This window comes from Hippopotamus amphibius, chromosome 4 (assembly GCF_030028045.1).
Source record: "Hippopotamus amphibius kiboko isolate mHipAmp2 chromosome 4, mHipAmp2.hap2, whole genome shotgun sequence".
Classification (NCBI taxonomy): Eukaryota; Metazoa; Chordata; class Mammalia; order Artiodactyla; family Hippopotamidae; genus Hippopotamus; species Hippopotamus amphibius.
In genome coordinates, this window is record NC_080189.1 from 62,007,937 (window position 1) to 62,030,649 (window position 22,713).

At 38.7% G+C, this 22,713-nt stretch overlaps 1 protein-coding gene across 1 annotated transcript in view; it reads right to left on the reverse strand.

The window, feature by feature from the left end:
• COL28A1 (collagen type XXVIII alpha 1 chain) overlaps positions 1-22,713 on the reverse strand; it is a 159,091-nt gene that overhangs the window by 41,994 nt on the left and 94,384 nt on the right. Inside the window, exon 26 of the mRNA XM_057732394.1 lies at positions 21,049-21,117. Within this exon, the coding sequence (XP_057588377.1) occupies positions 21,049-21,117 (69 nt within the window). The remainder of the gene's footprint in view (positions 1-21,048; positions 21,118-22,713) is intronic.

Here is a 22,713-nt window from a genome sequence, read left to right on the forward strand (position 1 = left end):
TCGATCTCCAACCCATTGTAAACAGAGTGCCTTCTCTGCCAACACTCTTCCAGATCAGGCAGCCAGCCATCCTGACATTTAAACTGCTGCCCCCAGCACCTAGAAATTCTGGAGGCATTGTTGACACTGGCACTGAGAAGCCATTACAGAAATATATTGCTTTCAAAGTCTTATATTTGAGATGTGCGTTACAGGCCATATACCTCTATATTGTTCTGCTAGTTTTATTGCCTGTCAAAAAGGATGATAGCTACTGAAAGATACTAGCATTCTATAGGTTGGTTATTCTTTACCAGGAGTTAAAAGCACAGAAAGAACTAACAGCTAATTGCCCTCTTAGAGTATGTGTTTCACCAGAGGATTCACAATATTAGCTCTTATCTGTGTCTCTGTCTGGATATGCTACGAGGATTAAAGGAGTAATATTTATAAAGTGCTATGAATTCTTTAAACAAGAGTGTTATAGGCTTATTTACTGAGCATTATGTCCTTCAGGTTGATCCTTGTCACATATGGCAGAACTTCCTTCTTTTGTGAGGGTGATGAATAGTGATCTGTATGTTTATACCACATCCTCTTAATTCATTCACCCCTCAGAGGGCATTTAGGTTGTTTCCATATGTTGGCTATTGTGAGTAGTGCTGCAGTGAACATAGGAGAGCTAAGTGAAATAAGCCAGTCACAGAAGAACTAACACTGCATGATTGTACTTATATGAGATAATCAAAATAGTCAAACTCATAGAAGCAGAGTAGAATGGTAGTTTCCAGAGGCTCAGGGGAGGGGAAATGAGGAGATAACGGGTATGAAGTCTCAGTTACACAAGATGAATAAGTTCTAGAGGTCTGTCATACAACAGGATGCCTATAGTTAACAATACTGTGTTGTACACTTCAAGGTGTGAGTAGATCTCATGTTAAGTGTACTCACAATAAAAAAAAAACCTAAAAACTGAAATAGCCAGAAATAATGAATTTGTTTTAAAAAATGGAAATGATAAATATATCCAAGTCTGTTTTTTAATAAAATAAAGAAAATTACATTAATTTTAAAAAGTTGAAAAAATAAAAGTACAATGCAGCTTATGGTTAATACTTCCTATAGGCTGTCCTCAACCGTACTTATTTATTCATTCATTCATTCATTCATTCATTCATTGTTTGGAGTAATTTGTTACAGCAGCCATAGGAAGCTAACACAGCTGGAATAACATCTACACAGCACGTAGGCTATTTGCCTTTCATGGTCATTCTCTGCTCCTCGTTCTAACCCTAATGAGACTACCTGTCAAATGTATTTCATTTCCCTTCTTGTATTATTTTTACAAGAAACATATGATACAGTTTGTCTTTTATAATGAAAAATTTTAAACACATATAAAGTGAACAGAAAAATATATACATGAACTGTGTATATATATATATATACATATAAAATGAACTGTATCCACCACCCAGCTTCCACAATTATCAACATTTTTGTCATTCTTGTTTCATCTAATCTCTGCCTGCTTCAACCTTCCTCAACCCCATTCATTTATATGCCCTGTTTTCCTATCTCACTGCTTTCAACTTATCATGATAGTAACTATTCCTGACAATTCAGATGCCAGTTTGAGAGAGGCAGAACTACGCATATGTGGAAAATTTTTCTCTTGATTTTTCCCCTGTAAATCTCTTCTAGACTGTTTTTGTAAGCGGCCTAATGACCCAAGAGTTGACCTTGCTATACCACAGAACACACAGTTGTGGGTGGCGTATTTGAGGCCAAGAAACAAAATGAAATATTGTGAAAACAAAGTCACAGTCTCCTATAAAAACATATCTTTTAAGAAAATTCTGTTATTAACAAAGTTAACTCAGGCTTTAATTGCATCATGCTTGCTTCAAGGATAAAACAAGAAAACACAAGTTAAAGTTTAACAATAAAAGAGACAAATATAGGTATAATGAAATCATATTCACAAATTTTTATAAGCCTAGACTCAGGCTCACAGTGAAGTTGAAAGCCACATCAAAGGATTAGCAGCAGCGGAAAAATTCACAGGTAGGCAGATTTTAGTTCAACATAAAGAAGGAAAGTCTACCAATTACAGCTGTAGAATAAGCCTTTCAAAATATAGTGAAATGGAAATATTTAATATGAGTACAAGTATGGAAAAATAAAAGAAGTTTCTCAAGGGAAACATAAATAAATTATGTTACATCCATGTATTGGACTACTTGTAGCTGTTAAAAAAATAGTAAATCTTTATGTATTGATTTGAAGGGCCATGCTTGCTCTAGTAACTGGAGGCGGGGGGGTAGGGTGAGCGAGTTGTGGAAATTATGTGTAGAATTATTTTTTTTTTAAATATTGATTTGGTTGCACCGGGTCTTAGTTGCGGCAGATGGGCTCCTTAGTTGTGGCCTGTGAACTATTAGTTGTGGCATGCATGTGGGATCTAATTCCCTGACCAGGGATCAAACCCAGGCCCCCTGCATTAGGAGTGCAGGGTCTTAACCACTGCACCACCAGGGAAGTCCCTAGAATGATTTTTAAAGGTTGCTGTGCTGTATGTGTGTGCTTTTGCATCTAGTTGAAAATGTGGAAACTACACCCCAAACTGCAAACAGAGACAACCTTTACAGCTTAGGATTGAAGGGGAAAGAGGGAGACTTTTACAACTTTGAGTGATTATGAGGTATTTGGATTTGATACAAGGATGCATTATTTTCATTTGAAAGGGTAACAAAGCTTTTTGAGTTTGTTACAAGGTCATTGGAAAACATACAAGAAAGGAAAAAAGCTTCCACTCCCTAGCACGTCTAGAGTCTGGATGGCCAGATGCCCTTCAAAAATGTCATAGAGCAGATTCTTGTGATGGATGGGAGGAGGATGAGGAGAAGCCCTTCTAATTCAGATCAAGGGCATGCCTCTAGCAGCTCCTTTCTCTTTGGCATCATGAGTATTTCCTTGTTCACTAGATCTTTCCCATCAGCATACAACATACCATAATACCTCCCACCTTTAAAAAATCTTCCTTAATCACACATTTCACTCCCTCTATCAGTCCATTTCTATGTTCCCCTTTTCAAAAGTGTTGCCTGTAAGCTCTGTCTTCACCTGCTTTCTCACCATTATCTCTTTTAAAACATTTTATTTTAAAATAATTTCAAACTTGCAGAAAATTGCAATAATAATACAAATATTTCCCATTTTTTTTCACCCAGATTCGTCAATAGTTAAGATTTTCCCCTATGTTTTATTCTCTCTTTTTCTCTCTTTCTGTGTGTGTGTGTGTGTGTGTGTTACACAGCTCTTGTCAGCGTCACCAGTGACTGCCATGTTGTCAAATCTAATGATCACTTTTCAGCTCTCATCCAATCAGCAGCACCAAAAGTAGTTGACAATGCCCTCCTTCTTGAAACACTTCACCTGGCTTCCAGGAACCACTTCCTCTTGGTTCTCTACCTACTGGCTACTACTTCTCAGTCTCCCTTGTTGTGTCCTTTTCATTACAAAAACCTCCTTATGTTGAAGGGCACAGGGCCCACTTCTCTTTTCAATGTGCATCCACTCCCCACATGTACTCATCCACTCTCAAGACATTATTATCTATATATTGTTAAATCAAATATATATCTCCTGTATTGATTTCTCCTCGAAACTCTAGATTTCTTTCCCCAAATACTTACTTAATAGCTCCAATGGAGGTCTAGCTTTTCATGTCCAAATCAAAATTTCAGACTATGTGAACTATTTCTTCCATACCTACCCATCCCTATTTTCCTAGAGTCTCTCCCATCTCAGAAAGTGGCAACTCCATCCTTTCAGTTGTTCAGGCCCCAAATCTTAGTCATCCTTGACTCCTTTAAATGCATCCCATATCCAATCCAGAAGCCAATTTACCAATTCCACTGGTGGAATACCTTACCATTTCCTCCAGTACCACCCTGGGCTAAACCAGCACTCTCTCTTACCTGCACTTTGGCAATATCTTCCTATCCAAACTTTTGTCTTTTACCCCCACAGTCTACTTCCCACATGCTGCCAGAACATGATTTATATCAGGTTACTCCTCTATACAAAGCTCTCCACTGGTTTCTCATCACACCTCATGACTCACTGCATTCTGGTCATCCTGTCCATGATGTTCTTGAGTATGCCAAGCATGGGTTCTTATCCCAAATCCTTAAGTAAGAACCATCAAAATTCCTCCTACCCACTGCCTGAGCTTCTACCCCATTTTTCAGCATGCAACATGGAATGTCAAGGGCTAGGGATGCAGAGTGAAGAAGGACGAAGAACACGGCCAAGAAGGGAGTGTTTTGACAAAAGAAGCAAAAGCAGGTGGTAAAGGGATTCTCCCAGCTGGAGAAGTGTTGCCCTGAGTCTTTCGTTCCTTTAATTTATACTTTAGAATCTACTATCAATACAGCTGACAACTCTGGGAAACTGTTTGTTTTCCACAATTGCTGATGTTATTAGGATTGGGTTCCAGTTCATGATTTCATTAGGAAAATAACCAGGGTTAAACTTGAGGACATTTTGCTTCTTCTTGTCAAGGCTGTTTGCAATGGTGTTATCTTATGCAATGAGAAGTGGGAAATTATAAATACGAGTATTCTATGGCTCAGAAAAAACAGGCTCTCCTTGATGTGCAAAATATGCTTCAGTCTCCCTAGTTCCCAGCTCCATCTCCTATACCAATCTTTACCCAATACTTTCAACACAAACACATTTCACTACTTAGATAGCATGTGAGAGAATGTATGTAGCAGACATCTCAGACTGAAAGAAATTTGCTTTATAAAGATGTTTATAGAATTAGACTCTGTAGACTTGTAGTTTTCATTGTAGGTGAAATAAACATCAAGTCAAAATATTAAAGTCATCTTTTCTTTATAAGGTAAATAGCCCACAGACCCAATCCACTGGTCCCTATTTTCTTCTCCTCCACTGCATGTTTTGATCTTTTTTAAAATTACACAAAGATTTTTTTGGTAGGTAGAAATTCTATAGAACCTAATTTTCATGTATAGGTGTTTTATTTAGCCTCACAGTCACTTCTGTCCCCTGCACTTAGCTCAGTGCCTAGCACGTGGTAGATGCTGACTAATATTTATTGAGTGAATGCTCTGGAAATAGGCAAGATGTTAAATATTGAGGAAGGCTACAGACAGGAATCATTTTTTATTAGATACCTAATATGTGCCAAGCATGTGTTAGGTGCTCAGGATACCAAAAAAAAAAACCCCACAAAAAACACAAGACATCTGCCATCTCACATAGCTCACAGTGTGGTGGTTAGATAAGAAAACAAGCATCTATGATAGAATGAGAGAAGTGCTATGATGGGGGTTATCCAGTGGACCATGGAAACACAAAGGGAACACAGAATTAAGAAGACAGGGAGGGGGAATTCCCTAGCTGTTCAGTGGTTAGACTCTGAGCTTCCACTGCAGGGGGCACAGGATCGACCCCCGGTCAGGGAACTAAGATCCCACAAGGCATGAGGTACGGCCAAAAAATGAAACAAAACAAGAAAGCAGGGAGGGTTTCTGGAGGAAGTGCTACCTAATATGTGCCCTGATGTATGACTAAGAGTGAGCCTGCTGAAGTGGGGGATAAAAGGATCTCCCCAAGAAAAGGGAACAGTATATGCAAAAGCCCTGAGGCCAGGGGAACACAGCTTTCACAGAGAACTAAAAGGCTTTCATTATGACTAGATCTTTGGGAGCTAAGGGGTTGAGAAGACTTAATATTGGGTGCCTAGATCATATAAGATTCAAAAATCTTGCTAATTTTTGAAGCTGATATCTTTGGGTATGTGTTTAAAAACACTTTAGATTTATTTTCTTGTTATATAAATACATAAAGATTTTACAAATTATAAAATATCAATAGATTTTGGATAATATATTCACATCCACATCTTTACCATGGATGAGGGTTTAGTTTATTCAAAAGTACATTCCAAATGTTTTCTAAAGGCCAATAGAAGACAGATACCTCTTTTACTGCACTTTTGCAGGGAAGTCAGGTAACAGCAAGTGGTACTTCTCTGTCACGTATATGCTATAAACCTCACAATTTCACCTATAATGTCTCTGCATATAATTATCATATATTGAGAAGAGAGAGAAAGGGAGGAAAGGAGACATGCAAAAGCAGAGAGGAAAATTTCACCTTTGTTCTCTCTAAATATATAATGAAAATATGTATCTAGGGTTAGGATGTTTTATTTTTGTGCCACAATCCAGATATAAAATATAGTTCAGCATGATTCAATAGCTCAAAATTCAGTTGGTAGATTTGCAGTCAGATTTATATATCTGGCATCAATTTTGTCAGAATGTTTCCTGTTACACATTTCTGTTTTCAGACACAGGCCACTAGATATAAATTCTTTCCTAGGGAATTAAATTTATGTAACTAGATTATAAAACTTAGATTTTCAAACACCATTTATAATTGCCTGATTCCTAAATGGCCTCTTTAGTCTAATCCTGGTCCTACTACATCTATTCTCAGCCCAGCAGTCACCATTATTCTTTTTAAAAGTCAGTCAGACTATATCACCCTGTTGGTCAAAACCTAGAAAATAGCTCCTCACTTCATTCTGAGTAAAAGCCAAAATCTATGGCTATATGTGATTATGCCCTCCTCCAAGTTCACTGCTGTTACCTCTTGGACCTCATCTCCAGCCACACAAGTCTCTTTGCTCTTCTTTAAACATGCCAGGTACACTCCTGCTACCACAGGGCCTTTGCACAAGCTCTCTTCTCTGCCTGGGATGCAGAAATCCACAAGAATCCTTCCCTTAACTCTGCTGAAACATGATCCTCTCATGAGGGCATACACTTAAAACTTTATCATAGCCCTCTATCCACCTTATCCTGTTCTCCTTTTTTGCTATAATAATTTTCATCTTCAAACACTATGTAACTTATTTATTATATTTATTGTCAATAGGATGCAGTTTCCATAAATTCAGGAATCTTTGTATCTTCTGCTCATAATACATCCCAAGCACCTAGAACAGAGCCTGCATATTTACATACACTCAATAAATACTTATTGAACGAATTACTGAAATAAAATTTTGTACAACTAGCCAAGACTGAGTATTAGAGTCAGTATCCTTAATTTTGAGCAGGAAGAAGATCTGATTTTAAAATTTATATATAAACTTATTTTCCTCATATGCAGAAGAAAAACATTCTATTTTGAAGGGCATATTTCTCATTTCAGAATCCTGGCAGAGTGTGTGTGCACTATTATTTAAGTATATACATAGCAAGAAAACACAGCAAACATGTTTGCTTTACAAAATCATCACAGTAAGGTGACTTAAGAGGGAAGGACAGATTGAGGTCTGTGGTAGACTTCTTTCTTTCTAAAACTGGCATAATAATAACAATGGGAACTATTGACTTAAAACCAACAGGAGCCATTTGGAGAACTTTCAGAAGACTAGTGTTCTAATAGATTAAAAATTTATTTTCTCTTTTGAAATTTAAGAGCCACTATTTAAAGGCATAATTGCATACGCCAAAAATAAGTTTTATAAAACTCACTGTCTTTACACCAATGAATAAGAATCGATAATGAATGTGTTATCGATTTAAATGTCATCTCTTCAATTATGAACTCACAGGAAAATCTATTCATTTCCAAGGCTTATACTTCCTGGCAAAAACTACAAAGTTGTGGAAATCTAACAACTGAATAGCACTGGGTCTCTCATTTATTTCTAATTCAATTATTAACTTAAGAGGACCATGGAAAGTATAATGATATTGCATAATAGTTGGTCTGTCTGGTGGATTAAGTTTCTTCCCCTTAGCTCTTTAATCTATTAGTATGAGTCTTTAAAAGTAGGACCTAGATCAGATCAATCAAGAATTTATACTGACTATACACTCTGGTTATCAGTGGGTAGAACTCACTGAGAGTACAAAAGAACCACCAGATATAATATTCACAGGTTTATTCATATCAAACAAATACATTTACTTTTATAGTATTCATTGTGATCCTGTTACATTGTGGTAATAGATAATTTGATCACAAAGATATACTTTCAAGAAAGCCAAATCCAGCACTTCTGAGTAAACTTCTACCTGTTTGGCCAACCAAATATACCAAGTAGACTAGTATACTCTTACAACCTGTAAGAGTTAGGTACTACCACTATTAAGTACTTGGATTTAGAAAAGAATTTATCATTTCACAAGTTTAGAGTTCTCTTAGTGATGGAATTCAAGAATGGTTTATTGAACTAAAGTGTATCCAAATGAAGTATTTTGTGAGTTGACAATATGGTTACAGGTAGGACTTTACCATCATCTACTATACAACCTTCATACATTCATTCAATTATTCATTACTTTGTTCATTAATTAAACAAATATTTATTAAGTGATACTATATGCCAGACACTCTGCTACATGCTAGGGAGTTGGAGATGAATGAAAGAAACAAAGTCCCTGACTCTTCCAGCTCCATTTTTCTTTCTCAAAATTGCTTTGGCTATTCGGGGTCTTTTGTGTTTCCATACAAATTGTAAAATCTTTTGTTCTAATTCTGTGAAAGATGCCATTGGTAATTTGATAGAGATTGCATTGAATCTGTAGATTGCTTTGGGTAATATAGTCATTTTCATGATACTATGCATAGAAAATGCCACCAGAAAATTACTAGAGCTAATCAATGAATTTAGTAAAGTTGCAGGATACAAAATTAATGCACAGAAATCTCTTGCATTCCTATACACTAAAAATGAAAGAGCAGAAAGAGAAATTAAGGAAACAATTCCATTTACCATTGCAACAAAAACAATAGAATACCTAGGAATAAACCTACCTAAGGAGGCAAAAGACCTGTACTCAGAAAACTATAAAACACTGATGAAAGAAATCAAAGATGACACAAACAGATGGAGAGATATACAGTGTCCTTGGATGGGAAGAATCAATATTGTGAAAATGACTGTACTAGCCAAAGCAATCTACAGATTCAATGCAATCGGTAGATTTTTTGATGATGGCCATTCTGACCAGTGTGAGGTGATACCTCATTGTAGTTTTGATTTGCATTTCTCTAATAATTAGTGATGTTGAGCATCTTTTCATGTGCCTTTTGGCCATCTGTGTGTCTTCTTTGTAGAAATGTCTATTTAGGTCTTCTGCCCATTTTTTGATTGGGTTGTTTGGAGGCTAATCCTTTGTCCATTTCTTCATTTGGAAGTATTTTCTCCATTCTGAGGGCTGTCTTTTCACCTTGTTTATGGTTTCCTTTGCTGTGCAAAACCTTTTAAGTTTAATTAGGCCCCATTTGCTTCTTTTTGTTTTTATTTTCATTACTCTAGGAGGTGGGTCAAAAAAGATCTTGCTGTGATTTATGTCAAAGAGTATTTTTCCTTTGTTTTCCTCTAAGAGTTTTATAGTATCCAGTCTTACATTTAAAAGGTCTTTAATCTAGTTTGAGTTTATTTTTGTGTATGGTGTTAGGTAGTGTTCTAATTTCATTCTTTTATATGTAGCTGTCCAGTTTTCCCAGCACCACTTATTGAAGAAACTGTCTTTTCTCCATTGTATGTTCTTGCCCTCTCATCATTAAAAAATCTACAAACAACAAATGCTGGAAAGGGTGTGGAGAAAAGGGAACCCTCTTGCAGTGTTGGTGGGAATGTAAATTGATACAGCCACCATGGAGAACAGTTTGGAGGTTCCTTAAAAAAGTATGGGGATCGAGGAGGGGGGAGTCAAGGAAGGGAGGGAATACGGGGATATGTGTATAAAAACAGTTGATTGAACTTGGTGTACCCCCCCAAAAATAATAAATAAATAAAATTTTTAAAAAAAGTATGGGGATATATGTGTAAATATAGCTGCTTCACTTTGGTGTTCCTCAAAAACTGGTACAAGAGTGTGAAGCAAATATATTCCAATAAAGAGCTTTTAAAAAAAAAAAAAAAAAAGTAAAAACAGAACTACCATATGATGCAGCAATCCCACCACTGGGCATATACCCTAAGAAAACCATAATTCAAAAAGATACATGTACCCCAAGGATCATTGCAGCGCTATTTACAATAGCCAGGACACGGAAACAACCTAAATGTCCATCAACAGAGGAATGGGTAAAGAAGACATGGTACATACATACAATGGACTATTACTCAGACATAAAAAGGAACAAAATTGGGTCATTTGTAGAGATATGGATGGGACTCTAGTCTGTCATACAGAGTGAAGTAAGCCAGAAAGAGAAAAACAAATATTGTATATTAATGCATGTATGTAGAATCTAGAAAATGGTACAGATGAACCTAGTTCCAGGGCAGGAATAGAGACGTAGATGTGGAGAGCATGTGTGTGGACATGGTGAGGAAGAGGAGAGTGGAATGAATTGGGAGATTAGGTTTGACATAAATACACTACCATGTGTAGAATAGATAGCTAGTGGGAACCTGCGGTACAGCACAGGGAGCTCAGCTTGGTGCTCTGTGATGACCTAGATGGGTGGGATGGGGGATAGGTAGGAGGGAGGTCCAGGAGAGAGGAGATATATGTATACATAAAGCTGAGTCACTTCATTGTATAGCAGAAACTAACAACATTGTAAAGCAATTATACTCCAATTTAAAAGAAAGAAAGAAAGGAAGGGAGGGAGGGAGGAAGAAAGGGAGAAAGAAAGGAAGAAAAAGAAAGTCCCTGCTCTCAAAGATAATATTATTATAGAGGGACAGGGATGGGATGGTGTGGTCAGACATTGTCTCACTAAGGAGATAACATCTGCGCTAAGATTTACATGAAGAGAAGAATCCAGCCATGTCAAATGCCAAGATAGGAGAAACAACAGTGCAGAGGCCCTGCAGAAGGAATGAACTCTGTTTTTGGAAAACAGAAAGAAAACCAGAGTGCCTTGATAGTACTGAGTGAGATAAAGGAAGATGCAAGATAAAATCAGAGAGGCAGGCAGCATCCAGATCGTATTCAGCCTTTTAAAGATTTTGTTTCCTTTCCTTCTCTCTCTTTTTTTCCCCCTTTCTATCTATTTTTAAAATATTATAGGAAGACTTTAGAGGCTTTTTAAGCAAGGAAGGGATATAATCTGATTTTTTTTTCCAAAATAGTATCTACATAGAATGACTATATGGACTTAAAAAACTCAAATAGAACATCTAGAAATAAAATGTATAATTGAAGCTAACAATTCAATAAACTGGTTAAACAACAAATTCAGCACAGATGAAGAAAGATTTAGTGAACTGGAAAATAGACTAGAAAAATATCAGCCATAAGATAACTCAGAAGGACAAGACTGAAAATATGAAAGGACAGATACATAGGAGGTAAGAATGAAAAGCTTTAACTAACTGCAGTTCCAGAAAGGCAGAGACAATGTGGGGATGGGAAGACTGATCAGATTATTTTAGATTACTTAATGAAAGATAAGGCAGAGAATTTCAGAAATAATTTTAAAAATGCTAGTCCACAGAATCAGGAATTCTAACAATTCTTAAGCAAAGTAAATAAAAAGAAATCTACATCTAAATACATCATAGTGAAACTGCCCAACACCAAATAAAAAGAGAAAGCCTTAAAAGCGGTAGGGAAAAGGACAAACTACCACCAAAGGAATAGATAGACCAACAGGTAATTTTGAGGCCAAAGGATGGGAAAATCTCCCGTGTACTGAGAGGAAAAACTGTGTACCTAGAATTCTATATTCAGAAAAATATCTTTTAAGCAGGTATTAAGGAGAAATAAATATATTTAGTTTCAGGCAAACAAAAATGGAGAGAGGTTGTACTAGTAGAATTTCCCTACCAAAAGGAAATTCTGAAAAATCCAAGTCAGGCAGAAGGAGGGTGGTTCCAGTGTGAGGTGCAAGAGGATTAGAGAGGAAGAGACTAGTATACATGTGGATAAACCTAAATAAACAGTGATCATATAAAAATGTCTTGAAGGATTTAAAATTAATCAAAATATAAAACCACAATAATAATATTAGGGTACAGGTAAATGGAATTAAAGTGTTCTAAGTTATTGTAGTAATCAGAAAGTTGGTATGAATATTTCATAAGGCAAATGTGAATATTTTTAGGAGTAAGTATTGAAAAAAGAGGAAGAAAATGTGTAAATTCCTAATTAGTAAAGGGGAAAATACAACAGTTAAATTAATAAATCAATTAATAAAACAGTTAAATAATAAAGGGAAAGAAAAGATTAATAGAAAAAGAAACATAGAATAAGTGGGACAAATACTTTGAAATTAGAGGGTAGAAATAAATTTAAAAATTCACTAGCTACAATCGGTGTAAATGAATTAATGTTCCTGGCAAAAGACAAACATTGTCCGACTGGAGTTTTAAAAATCCAAATACTTGTCTAAAAGAAACATGTAAAATAAGAGGGCACAAAAATGCAGAAGTAAAAGGATGAAAGTAGAATACCAGGAAAATTTAACCAAAAGACAGTAACTATATTAATTTCAGGTTGTAGAAACTTTAAGGCTGAAAGCATTATTAACCATAGCATCCTAAAGAAGTCACCATAACCAATTTCCTGTTTTCTTTATTTCCCTTTCTCCTTCCTAATTCTCTCTCTCTGTCTTAGAAACAGATAATTCTGTTGCCTATTTTTCTCCATTTCAATGCTCTCTGCTCTTCTTACTTGGTTTCCCAGGGCAGAGTGTACACCAGTTGGACCCATGATTCCCATCATGATAATGTGAGAAGCAGTTCTAAAGAATTATTGCTTGAAGCCTTTCTCATAGGATGAAAGAGAGATTATTCTGGGGTTAGCTTTACCACCTGTCAGTTTGAGCCACCAAAACCCATAAAACTCCACAATTTGTTTTGTTGGGGATTCTGCAAGTGACCTTTAACAGGTAACTTACCTCTTTTCCCCTCACTTGTTATATTTAAAATAAAAAGTCATATCTGCAACTAGATAAGCAAAGGTGCTGATAATAAAAAGCCAATACTTGTAAAGTTCTTAAGATGTCTGTAAAAGCAATAAGTTTAGATTACAGACCAGTTGGCTACTCACTGACTTGTCACAGAGGTTTGCAGTAGGAAAGAGTATGTCCTTCAACCACCCAAACCGGAAAGGACTTGATAACCCTTTGAATGTGTAACTGGTATAGTGTTTACAACTGGCTCACCCCACAGCAGCTATGCATGGCAGCCCAGATCCTGCTGTAATTCCTAGCCTTATACCTGGCGATTGATTTCAAAAGGTCACCAAATCCAACCCCTGGCTTCAGACAGAACTGTGCTCAGGGAAAAAGAAGTACTTTTTATGCTTCTTTCTTTAATGAAATTTTAGATTATCAGGAAAAAAGACCTCACTGTAGATATCTCACATCTCAAAGGGCCAACTTTACACTGCCAGGCGCAAATTAAAGTTTTCGGTGGCATTTAATTTCGAAAGTCTTAAACTGATTTTTTCCTTTCTCTGGCATCTACCTTGACTTGATTACCACCCAATACATAATTATTTCAGAGAGGCTACCTGGAGGAGTAGCTGTGATCGATCTTAGTGCATGACTTAACATTTCTGTGCCCTAGTTTCCTACAGCCTACCTCACAGGCTGGTGAGGCTTGAATAAGATAACACATGGAATTTAGAGAATATAAAATGGCCCTAGATCCCTCCCCAAGCTCAAAGCTCTGAGTGGTCAAGCTCCCTCTTACCTTGCTGAATGGAGGAGGGGAGACATATATACTAGCAACTTATTTCTAACCAAGCATTGAGAAGTGGGAAAAAGATAAAATATATTTTATAAATTTTCAACAGTGAAATTCATGGGCTATCAAGATGGTAGCAGCTGCTAGGAGTAATTTACCACGTCCTTTACTCCACTTGGTTTTATAGGGGCAATATCTGTTTCAAGAATGAAGAAAAATACATAGTATTGTATTTACATCTTTGCTTATTAGATAGATATGAACAGGTGGGTAGGAGGCAGGGAGACAGGAAGGGGAGAGAAAAAGAGCAGTCTGAAAGGGCCACATGCTCACATCATTATAAACTATGTAGTGCTGTAGCAAAATGAGTAGTTTTAGCATATAACTGCTCAAATGAAATCTTTCCTATAACTTTGTAACTTTTAATTTAAATTTTAAAAACAAATTCAGAATCAGCACATGACATTGGATACTGTCTTCATCACCAAGTCTTTAGTCCTTTTGACCTTCTTTTTGGAATTGGGGAAACCATAGTAAATCTTGGGGCTGAATACAATACATTGGAAAAAACGATTTAGAAATTAGTTTTTCCTGTTAAGTTCATAGCAGTGTAAGGAATCTGGTAGACATCAAACAGACTTCTGTGATGGTCACTAGTCATCTCACAGGGCCTTGTTCATGGTAACTAGATAATAAATATAAGCTGGCAATGATGATTCAAGTCAAGCCCCACTAATTGAAAGCCTAACATTTCCATTCCAGTTCTGATTTGGAAAATAGACTATCAAAAAAGGAAATTTTAATAATGAGATTAGCAGAGGAAAATACCATACCATATCCTCATATTCAGATTCAGGAATTCAAAAAAAAGATACCATCCTTTTTCCTAATTGGCCTGAAGGAATGAAAGCAGCTTGGCCCAGGAAGAAAATGAAAGTGTGAACCAGTAAGTGAAATGTACAAATAGGCTCAGAGCCAGCCGCAGTTAATAAATGCAAGACTTTTTCAGTCTATAGCATAGAGAATATTATGGGATCAGTGCTTTTGGCTTTGGTTTGTAACCCATGTAATTATTTTTAACTTGGTTTAAAAAGTAATAAAAGGTATAAAGGTATGAGGATGACTTCAATGTCTGAAAATAGGTTAGTGGACTTTGATGACCAGAATAAATTTTCAGCCACAGCCCTCCCCTGCCACAGGCATTTTGGAAGGTGTAATCCCAAGACAGCAAACTATTTTAAGGTTTAAACTCTCAGGTAGTTCCTGTGACTCCTTTCTACATAGAGGAATCATTATGGGAATTTGAAAATTACAATACAGGAAAGTCTTAGAAGTTATTTAAAGATGGTTTCTGGCATAAAGATACACAATGTATGTTATACTGTCAATCATATTCCTGATTGTCTCAGTTTAATTTCTAAGGTGTGCTCAGGTTGAATGCAATGATCATACTATTACCAAGGTTGGTTTTGTTTTCTATTTTTGATGCTGTTATTAGATTGTGGTCAGGAGAAGGAAAGAAAACTTTAAATTGAAACACCAGAAAGTCATCATTAAAATATGTGTGAGTGTGTATGTGTTTTGGTCCCTTACTAATATCAACAGCATCATATGCGTGGTTGTAAGTTGAGAAGACTAGAAAAGCTTCCTTATGTATATGTCCTAGCCTTTCTGCAGTTATGTGCAACTTAGTGTATAATGAACCCACCCCTGACTTTTTATGTGAGACTCTTTTTCCCCCCTTAAGTCAGCTTCATTTCAATGAATAAATCATTTCTATTTGGCCTTTAGGGAGGGCAATTTCCCATGCTGTAATAGGTCCACTCTAATAAAAAATCTAGTCAAGTAGATTCTGGAAACATTTCCAATGTGATCAGGTCACAGGTGGGAGGCAAATGGAAAGCTGGCAGGCCCTCTGTGAGATTTCCACGTCAGCATGCTGACATCTGTCAAGCTTCATCCGTTCTGCTGAAGGGACGTGGCCCACATAACTGATGCAGTTAAAAGAGCACATGGAATTTACAGAACCATAGTTACTCCAATATAGTTGAAAAAACAAACCAAAAAAAACTACCTAAGAAATGACATTAACCTTAGACATTGAGCCAAGAATCTTACAAAGTTCTGAGTTCTACTCTGAATTGCTAATCAGAGAGCTTTGGTGGGAGAAGCTCTTTTCTTTCTGGCTGTCCCAATGCAAGCTGGGCTGACTCACCCACCATCATACTCCTGCTGATTTCCCATGCTACTGGCATCCCATGTAATCCCCTAGGACTCCAACCCTTCCCTTATTCTCCATATGAGCCTAATTGCCGGCTTCTCTATGTCCTGATAGGGGGCTCATTGTATCAGCTCTGCTTCCCTCCTCTGATGCCTTCCCGGTCTCTCTCCAGCCTTTGAACCACAATGCTCCTGCTGGGATGAGGGTGTCCCTCATCCTTTGGCCCTGGTTCTGTCAAAGACAGGAATGAGCATTTCCTGTTTGTTTCCTGGTTTCACTAAACCCCAAGCCTCCTCCAGCTCTTTGGCTGGTACTCAGCCTGTCTAGCCAAGGCAATTTCTAAATTATCCACTGGTACTTCTGATGCTGCTTGAAATAAGAAGACAGCAAGACTCTGAGGGTTTTGTTTGGTTTTGTTTTGTTTTTGAAGATAGGATAAAAAGAATGATAAAGCTGAACCCCGTCCTTGTAAGCCAGATGACTGTGCCCTACAGTTTCAGGATAGTGAAAAGCATTCTGGAAGTTGCCATGGTAACCACTCTTGTTTTCTGTTTTCTTCAGGAAGCACCAACATACTTCAGCACAACATATAACTTTTAAATTTCCATCTTTCCTAGAGGCAGGTTAAATTTCGCATGGCAGCAATTGCCAGGTCTTTAACAAACCCCAGGTTCCTCTTCTTCCTGGGTACACAGTTAGACTACCTTTCCATGAGACTAGTTCTTGCCGATTAAACATGGGCAGAGGTGGTGTGTGTCACCTTTTGGCCAAGACTCTTAAGAAGCAGGTGTGCCTCTTCCATACACTCTCCCATTTCTGCTTGCTGGGTGTAAGTGCTGAAGAGGCTTATCCAGTGGAGGAAATATAAATGGAAGTTGACGGTCTTTGAAATTCTGTGCAGAAGAAAATTGCCCTGGTCCAATTACGAAGAGTCCCATTGGCCTGCCATGTGAACAAAAACCTCTGTTGTGTTTGAGCCATTATATATTTGGCAGTCTTTTTTGGTACAGGTGCCAGGCCTACACTAATTAATGCGGCCAATATTTTATGTTATAGAGCATTAAATCACATGAATGTCAAAATTCTGGGCCTTCGTTCTGGAAAATATAAGAGGGACTAGTAGAAAGGGAAGGGAAGCAAGAAGAAATTCTAATGTGAATAACTACAAACATTTACTGCCTATGTAACCATGTGTCAAACCTTGTTTTAATACATTCCACATACTGTCTCATTTAATTTCATCTATTCCTTATAACAACTTTAGGAAATAGTACTATTATTATCCTCACTACGCAGATGTGGAAACGGAGGCAGAGCTGCAATACTCAGGAGGCCACGATTCAAATCTGTTGACTCCACAGCCCAGGCTCTGGTTGAGTGTCCACTACTGCGTACTAGGCACTTGCACAATTTTATCTTCTTATAAAATAGGTTTTAAAAATGAGTAAGCTTTAAGGTTCAACAAAGATAAATAATGTGTCCAAGCTTACACAACTAGACAGATTCAGGCCAAGGTCTGAGTGGCTCTCAAACTCATTCTCTTTCCATCAGACCATTAAGGTCAGAATCTAGATAGAGAGGAGAGGCCATTGGGACTAAGTTCCCTCCATTTCTGGGCCCTCCGGTCTCAGAGGTTGATCTGTTAGCTCTGTGACCATGGAACCACTGTAGTCGTCACCTTTTGTCAGCTTTGGAGACACTGGGATTTCCGCCAGGTAGTGTTCAGTGGATTCTCCCAGCACATCACCGAGACTATTTGTTCACATTGATAACAAACGGGTGAGGTCTGAAATATCAGCCCAACCTTTGCCACAACCTAACTACAGGGAGCGTTTCCACAGCCAGTGAGAGATCAGTCATGTTCAGGCCTAAACAGAGAATGGAAGCCAGTGGCACAGAGGTCATTCTTGTGATGAATAAAGGGCCTACGCACAGCAGGAGTTATCGTTCAGTCCACACATCTGTCTCAGAAACTCCTAAAGTCATGGAGGGCCACCAGGAATCCTATTTTTATGAGGACCTCCTGATCCTCCGAGAAAAAAATACTCTGGGAATGTCAGGGCTGATCAGGACAGAGGAAGTGACTTGAACAAAGATGGAGACAGGGAAATAGGCACTACTCCTGAGTAGAAATGTAGAGCGGGGGCAGGGAGGCATTTCTGTCTGTCCTTGTACTTGGCTTTTTCACCTGGATGACCCATCCTCTCGTTCTCTCTCTCGGCCCTTCAAGGGCTAGTTGACACATCAAGCAATCCCTCAAGACCAAGTCCCATCCTTCTCCCTCCTGACTTAATCTGAGGATTCCTGGCATATTGAGGGAAAATGGCCAGTGCTAGAGGCTCATGTGGGAAAGGATGGTGGCATCACGTAACCTCTTGACCTATGCCATGGACCTGAAAGACCAAGGCCACTTTGGGACCAAAGAGCCACAGTCTTACATTCATTCGTGCTTGAGAAAAAACACTGAGGCCGCTGGACCTGGAGCTGGAGCTCCTGTGCAGTGTGGAGCCAGCTGGGCCATAGCGGGGACTGCAGAGCAATGGCAGGAGGCTGCTGTGGTGCCCGAGGGAGGGAGCCCATCATGTTTTCAGGGGTTTCCACAGCAACAGCCCTGAGTGGTCCCAGAGCCCTGGGAAAGGCAGGAGGAGAGGGTTCCCAGATGCTCATATTCTTCCACACTGACAATCAGAAGAATATATAGGGCATGGGAGGGGCAGCCCCACATTCCTTCTAGTCATGCCCATCCCTTCTACAGATGCTAAACAGAGGGATTCTTGTCTAAATACCTGCCTGATCATGCCACCCCACTCTTTCAGTTGCCCTCAGGATTAAGACCACTCATTACTGTGGCCTACAGGATGCTACTGCTGTCACCCAATTCACTGCACCATGCCACCCCTCCACACTCTTTGAAGCTCAAAGAGGGATTATTTTATGTCTCTAAACCGCATGAGAACAGAATTCACATCTTTCCACTCGTTTTGTAATGCATTTAGCGTATTTACCTGACACAGATTGTGCTCAATCAGTATTGGTTGGTTGGTTGGTTGGTTGGTTGAATGAATACCTGACTGAAAAGTCAATATTCTAGCAACAAGTTAGGTCAGTGCTGGAGCAAATCACTTCTGTGGTTGCAGCCCAAGCCCTTATTTTCCTCTTGGTTGGAATGGCATAGAGAGAAGGGGTACAAATCGAGCCCTGATGTTAAACTTAACAACAAGCGCATCCATCAAAGTCTTACCAACAGACATATCAACAAAAGCAAGTTTCACTGATTCAAATGGATTTTAGAACAGGGCACAAAATAAATTCAACAAATGAGCGTAAGAAAGGAAATCTCACTAAATATGTAGCCTTAAAATGACTCAGAGGAACATCACCAATGCGGTTTTTCAGTTCCCTCCCTTTTGCAGTGTTGGTACAAGCCAGGGTCAGAAAAGTGAGGTGGGCATCCTGAGGGAAATCCTTTTGCTTAGCTGCCAACAGGATGCCAGTGTGTCTAGAGAGGTTTTGTGAGGCAACCTTGGTCAAGGCTCACTGCCAAGTAGCGTCAGGCCACAACCATCAGTGGAGGAAAAGCTTATCTCATTTCTGATAGGACTGGATACGTGGCAGTTTTAATTTTGGTTCTTTCCTTTTGATGCTAGATTTCCCACCATAGTTTCACTCAGGAGGGACTTTGAACATGGCATAACTTGGAGGGCATAAGGAAGGGCAGGGCACCAGGTGAGTCAGAGTTGATGTGGATTAATTAAGTGCAGCCCAGGAGGCCCCTATGCAAATAAGGAAGTAGTTCCCAGATGACAAAGGGAGAAAGCTGGCACAGGGTTTAACAAAGTAGTGGTAATGAACTGATAGCACATGTGAATGAAGCATGGTGACACGACTGGTGGTCAATTAGGGGTTCATTGCTTAAGCAAACTTATGAATACAAAGCCATCTTTTAAGTGTAGAATTTAAGATTAAGTATCAGAGCTGTTGTTTACAAGGAAGCGGATTTTGCTATATTTTCCAGTGCTTGTACACTGCCAGCAATGTTAACTGGCCTTTGCTTGGATACTCAGCCTGACAGATGAACAACTGTTATTTAAAAGACCTGCAGTGGAAGCCCTAGACGCTGCGTGATAGATTGGAAGATTTATCACAGATTCAATGAGTTTTGCTCTTGACAAAGCTCACTCTTAACACAGGAGTAGGTGGTTTAATTTCAACACAGGATTTTCACATTTATTATCTTCAGCTCCTACTGTCTCCTACTTACTAAGAAGTTCTGCTATCTGAAAAAGAGTTTATTTTGAATAATTCCACTTTTTTAGAGTCAATATCAATTAGCCAGGAGGGAATTACTCAGTTGTGAAGCTTAACCAGAGAGGTTTATTTGGGGGGAAACAAATAGAGAGTGAGCCAGTAAAAAAATAAAAAATAAATCAATCAACATATTAGAAGTAGAAGAGGGAATTGTTTGAAAATACACAGCCGGCTGTAGATAACAAATTTTGTGTACTGAGAAGGGGAGACCCTGCAAGTCCCATCTTGATAGAGCGGCTTGTTGCAGCTGAGACAGAAAGCAAGCAGAATGCAGGTGGCTGTGAACTCCAGTAGCACAGAGTCAGGGTTCTCGAGGATGCTCAGGAGAATCACGTGGTGCAGGGCAGGGGGGGCACTTTTAAACCCACGGTCCTCAAGCTCTACCCCCAGAGATTCAGATTCCCTTCTTCGGGGATAGGGTAGCAACATGATTCAAAAGCTCCCCTGGTGAGTCCATTGTGAGCTAAATCTGGGAATTTGAGAAGCCCTGGGCTACGAACAGAGGCTACAGGTGAGGAAGGTAAGGGAGACAGAGCACATGCCATGGGGCACAGACTGTCCATTCAGCTCAGAAACCGACAGAACAGCAAACCACCGTAACCGTTCAGTTTTTCTCCAAGCTACTTACATAATGTTTGGCATTTGTGAAGTTAATGTCCTTATACTGTGTTTCCACTTTTGGATGATGCTTCTAAATACTGGATGCAATTTTAACCACTAAGCTTACATTAAGTCCATTTCATAATAGTCATATTTTGTATTATTCACAACCTCTCCTCCCCAACGCCCTAGTGAATTGAGAGGAAACCCTAGCACACTCCTGGTCACTTACTTTGATTCCTTGTAATCCATAGCCAGGGGGGCCAGGAGGGCCTGGCAAGCCTTTCTGCCCAATATCACCCTGTTAGAAGACAGAGAGAAATCAGAGAGAAGGTTAAGCGGATTTAGAAAGAAACAACAGATTACTGCTCTCAGCTTCATTTTTCTCTTCAGTCTGATGAAGACCTACATCCACGCTGCCCATAGAGATATAAAGTAGTGTTTTTACAAAAATTTTAGGCAACAGAATCCTTTGCAAAAAGTTTAGATGTAATCCAACTATAAAGAGAGAAGGCAGAGCTACTTGGCATAAGCAAAAGTGTTGGCCCTGTAGTTTTACCTGCTTGGGCTCCTCCAGCTGCCCTACCACCAACCCCTAGAACAACAGGGGTTCGAAGACCACTCACATATAATTCTGTGTAGCCTTTACTATGTTGCTTCATTTCTATATAGCATATTAAGTCACAGGGGTTGAAGTTAAAGATACAGCAGCTTGAATTTTTATGAAAATATGTAAATGAAGCAAATGTGCATCATTTCCCAGTATATGTTCCTTACAGCTTAAGTCGACCCCATGTTTCTTTTTTTTTTTAAAGATACTTCACTTTTTTTTATTAATTTATTTTATTGGCTGTGTTGGGTCTTTTTTGCTGTGCGCAGGCTTTCTTTTAGTTGCGGTGAGTGGGGGCTGCTCTTCACTGTGGTGCATGGGCTCCTCGTTGCCGTGGCCTCTCTTGCTGCAGAGCACGGGCTCCAGGCGCGTGGGCCTCAGCAGTTGCAGCACATGCGCTCAACAGCTGTGGCTCACGGGCTCTAAAGCACAGGCTCAATGGTTGTGGTGCACGGGCTCAGTTGCTCTGCAGCATGTGGGATCTTCCCGGAGCAGGGACCGAACCCGTGTCCCCTGCGTTGGCAGGCGGACTCCCAACCACTGTGCCACCTAGGAAGCCCGACCCCATGTTTCTTGAGGAAAGAATTCTGTGGTCAAAGAAGATTGGAAAATGTTCTACACCACGGTATATGCTTTTCCTTGGAGATCCCTAGGGCATATGTATATATTAAAGCCTCTAAGAAGTCCCACAATAGAAAGATTAGTTTAGCTTTGTTTATCCCAGAAGTTCCCAAATTAACATTTTGATGAAACAAACTTTGAGAAATCCCAAGTTAATAAAAGTTACTCTATAAGTCAGTTTTTCTTTCCAATATGGGAAAAAGCTTTATTTTTTTCTGAATTTAAGAGGAACTCATTGAAAAAATAAAAAGTAGAGACAGAAATAAAAATGACAATGAAGAAAAGAAAATAGACCCATCATTGCATCACCAGTGATAGCAACTACTGATATCTTGGAGGGATCTTTATCCATGTATAGGAATCTGTAAGGTTAAGAAGTCGCCCATTGTCAAAATGGGGTTGATGGACAAAAATAAACTAAGAATCTTGGTAATTCTAGGATCCTTAGTCAAATCTCTGAGTCATAAAGCCCTTTCCCTTTCTCTGATGACAGGATTCTAATTCACTTCTGTGCATTTTGGATGTAAATATACTGTTTGAAATTTGAATTTGTGATGGGTGGCTCACTGAAACCTGTTTTTCCTATGATCACTGATACTTCTTTACCTTCCTTTTTGAACAAATCAAAGGAATATTTGGTGAGCAAGTGAATGAACAATTAGATGA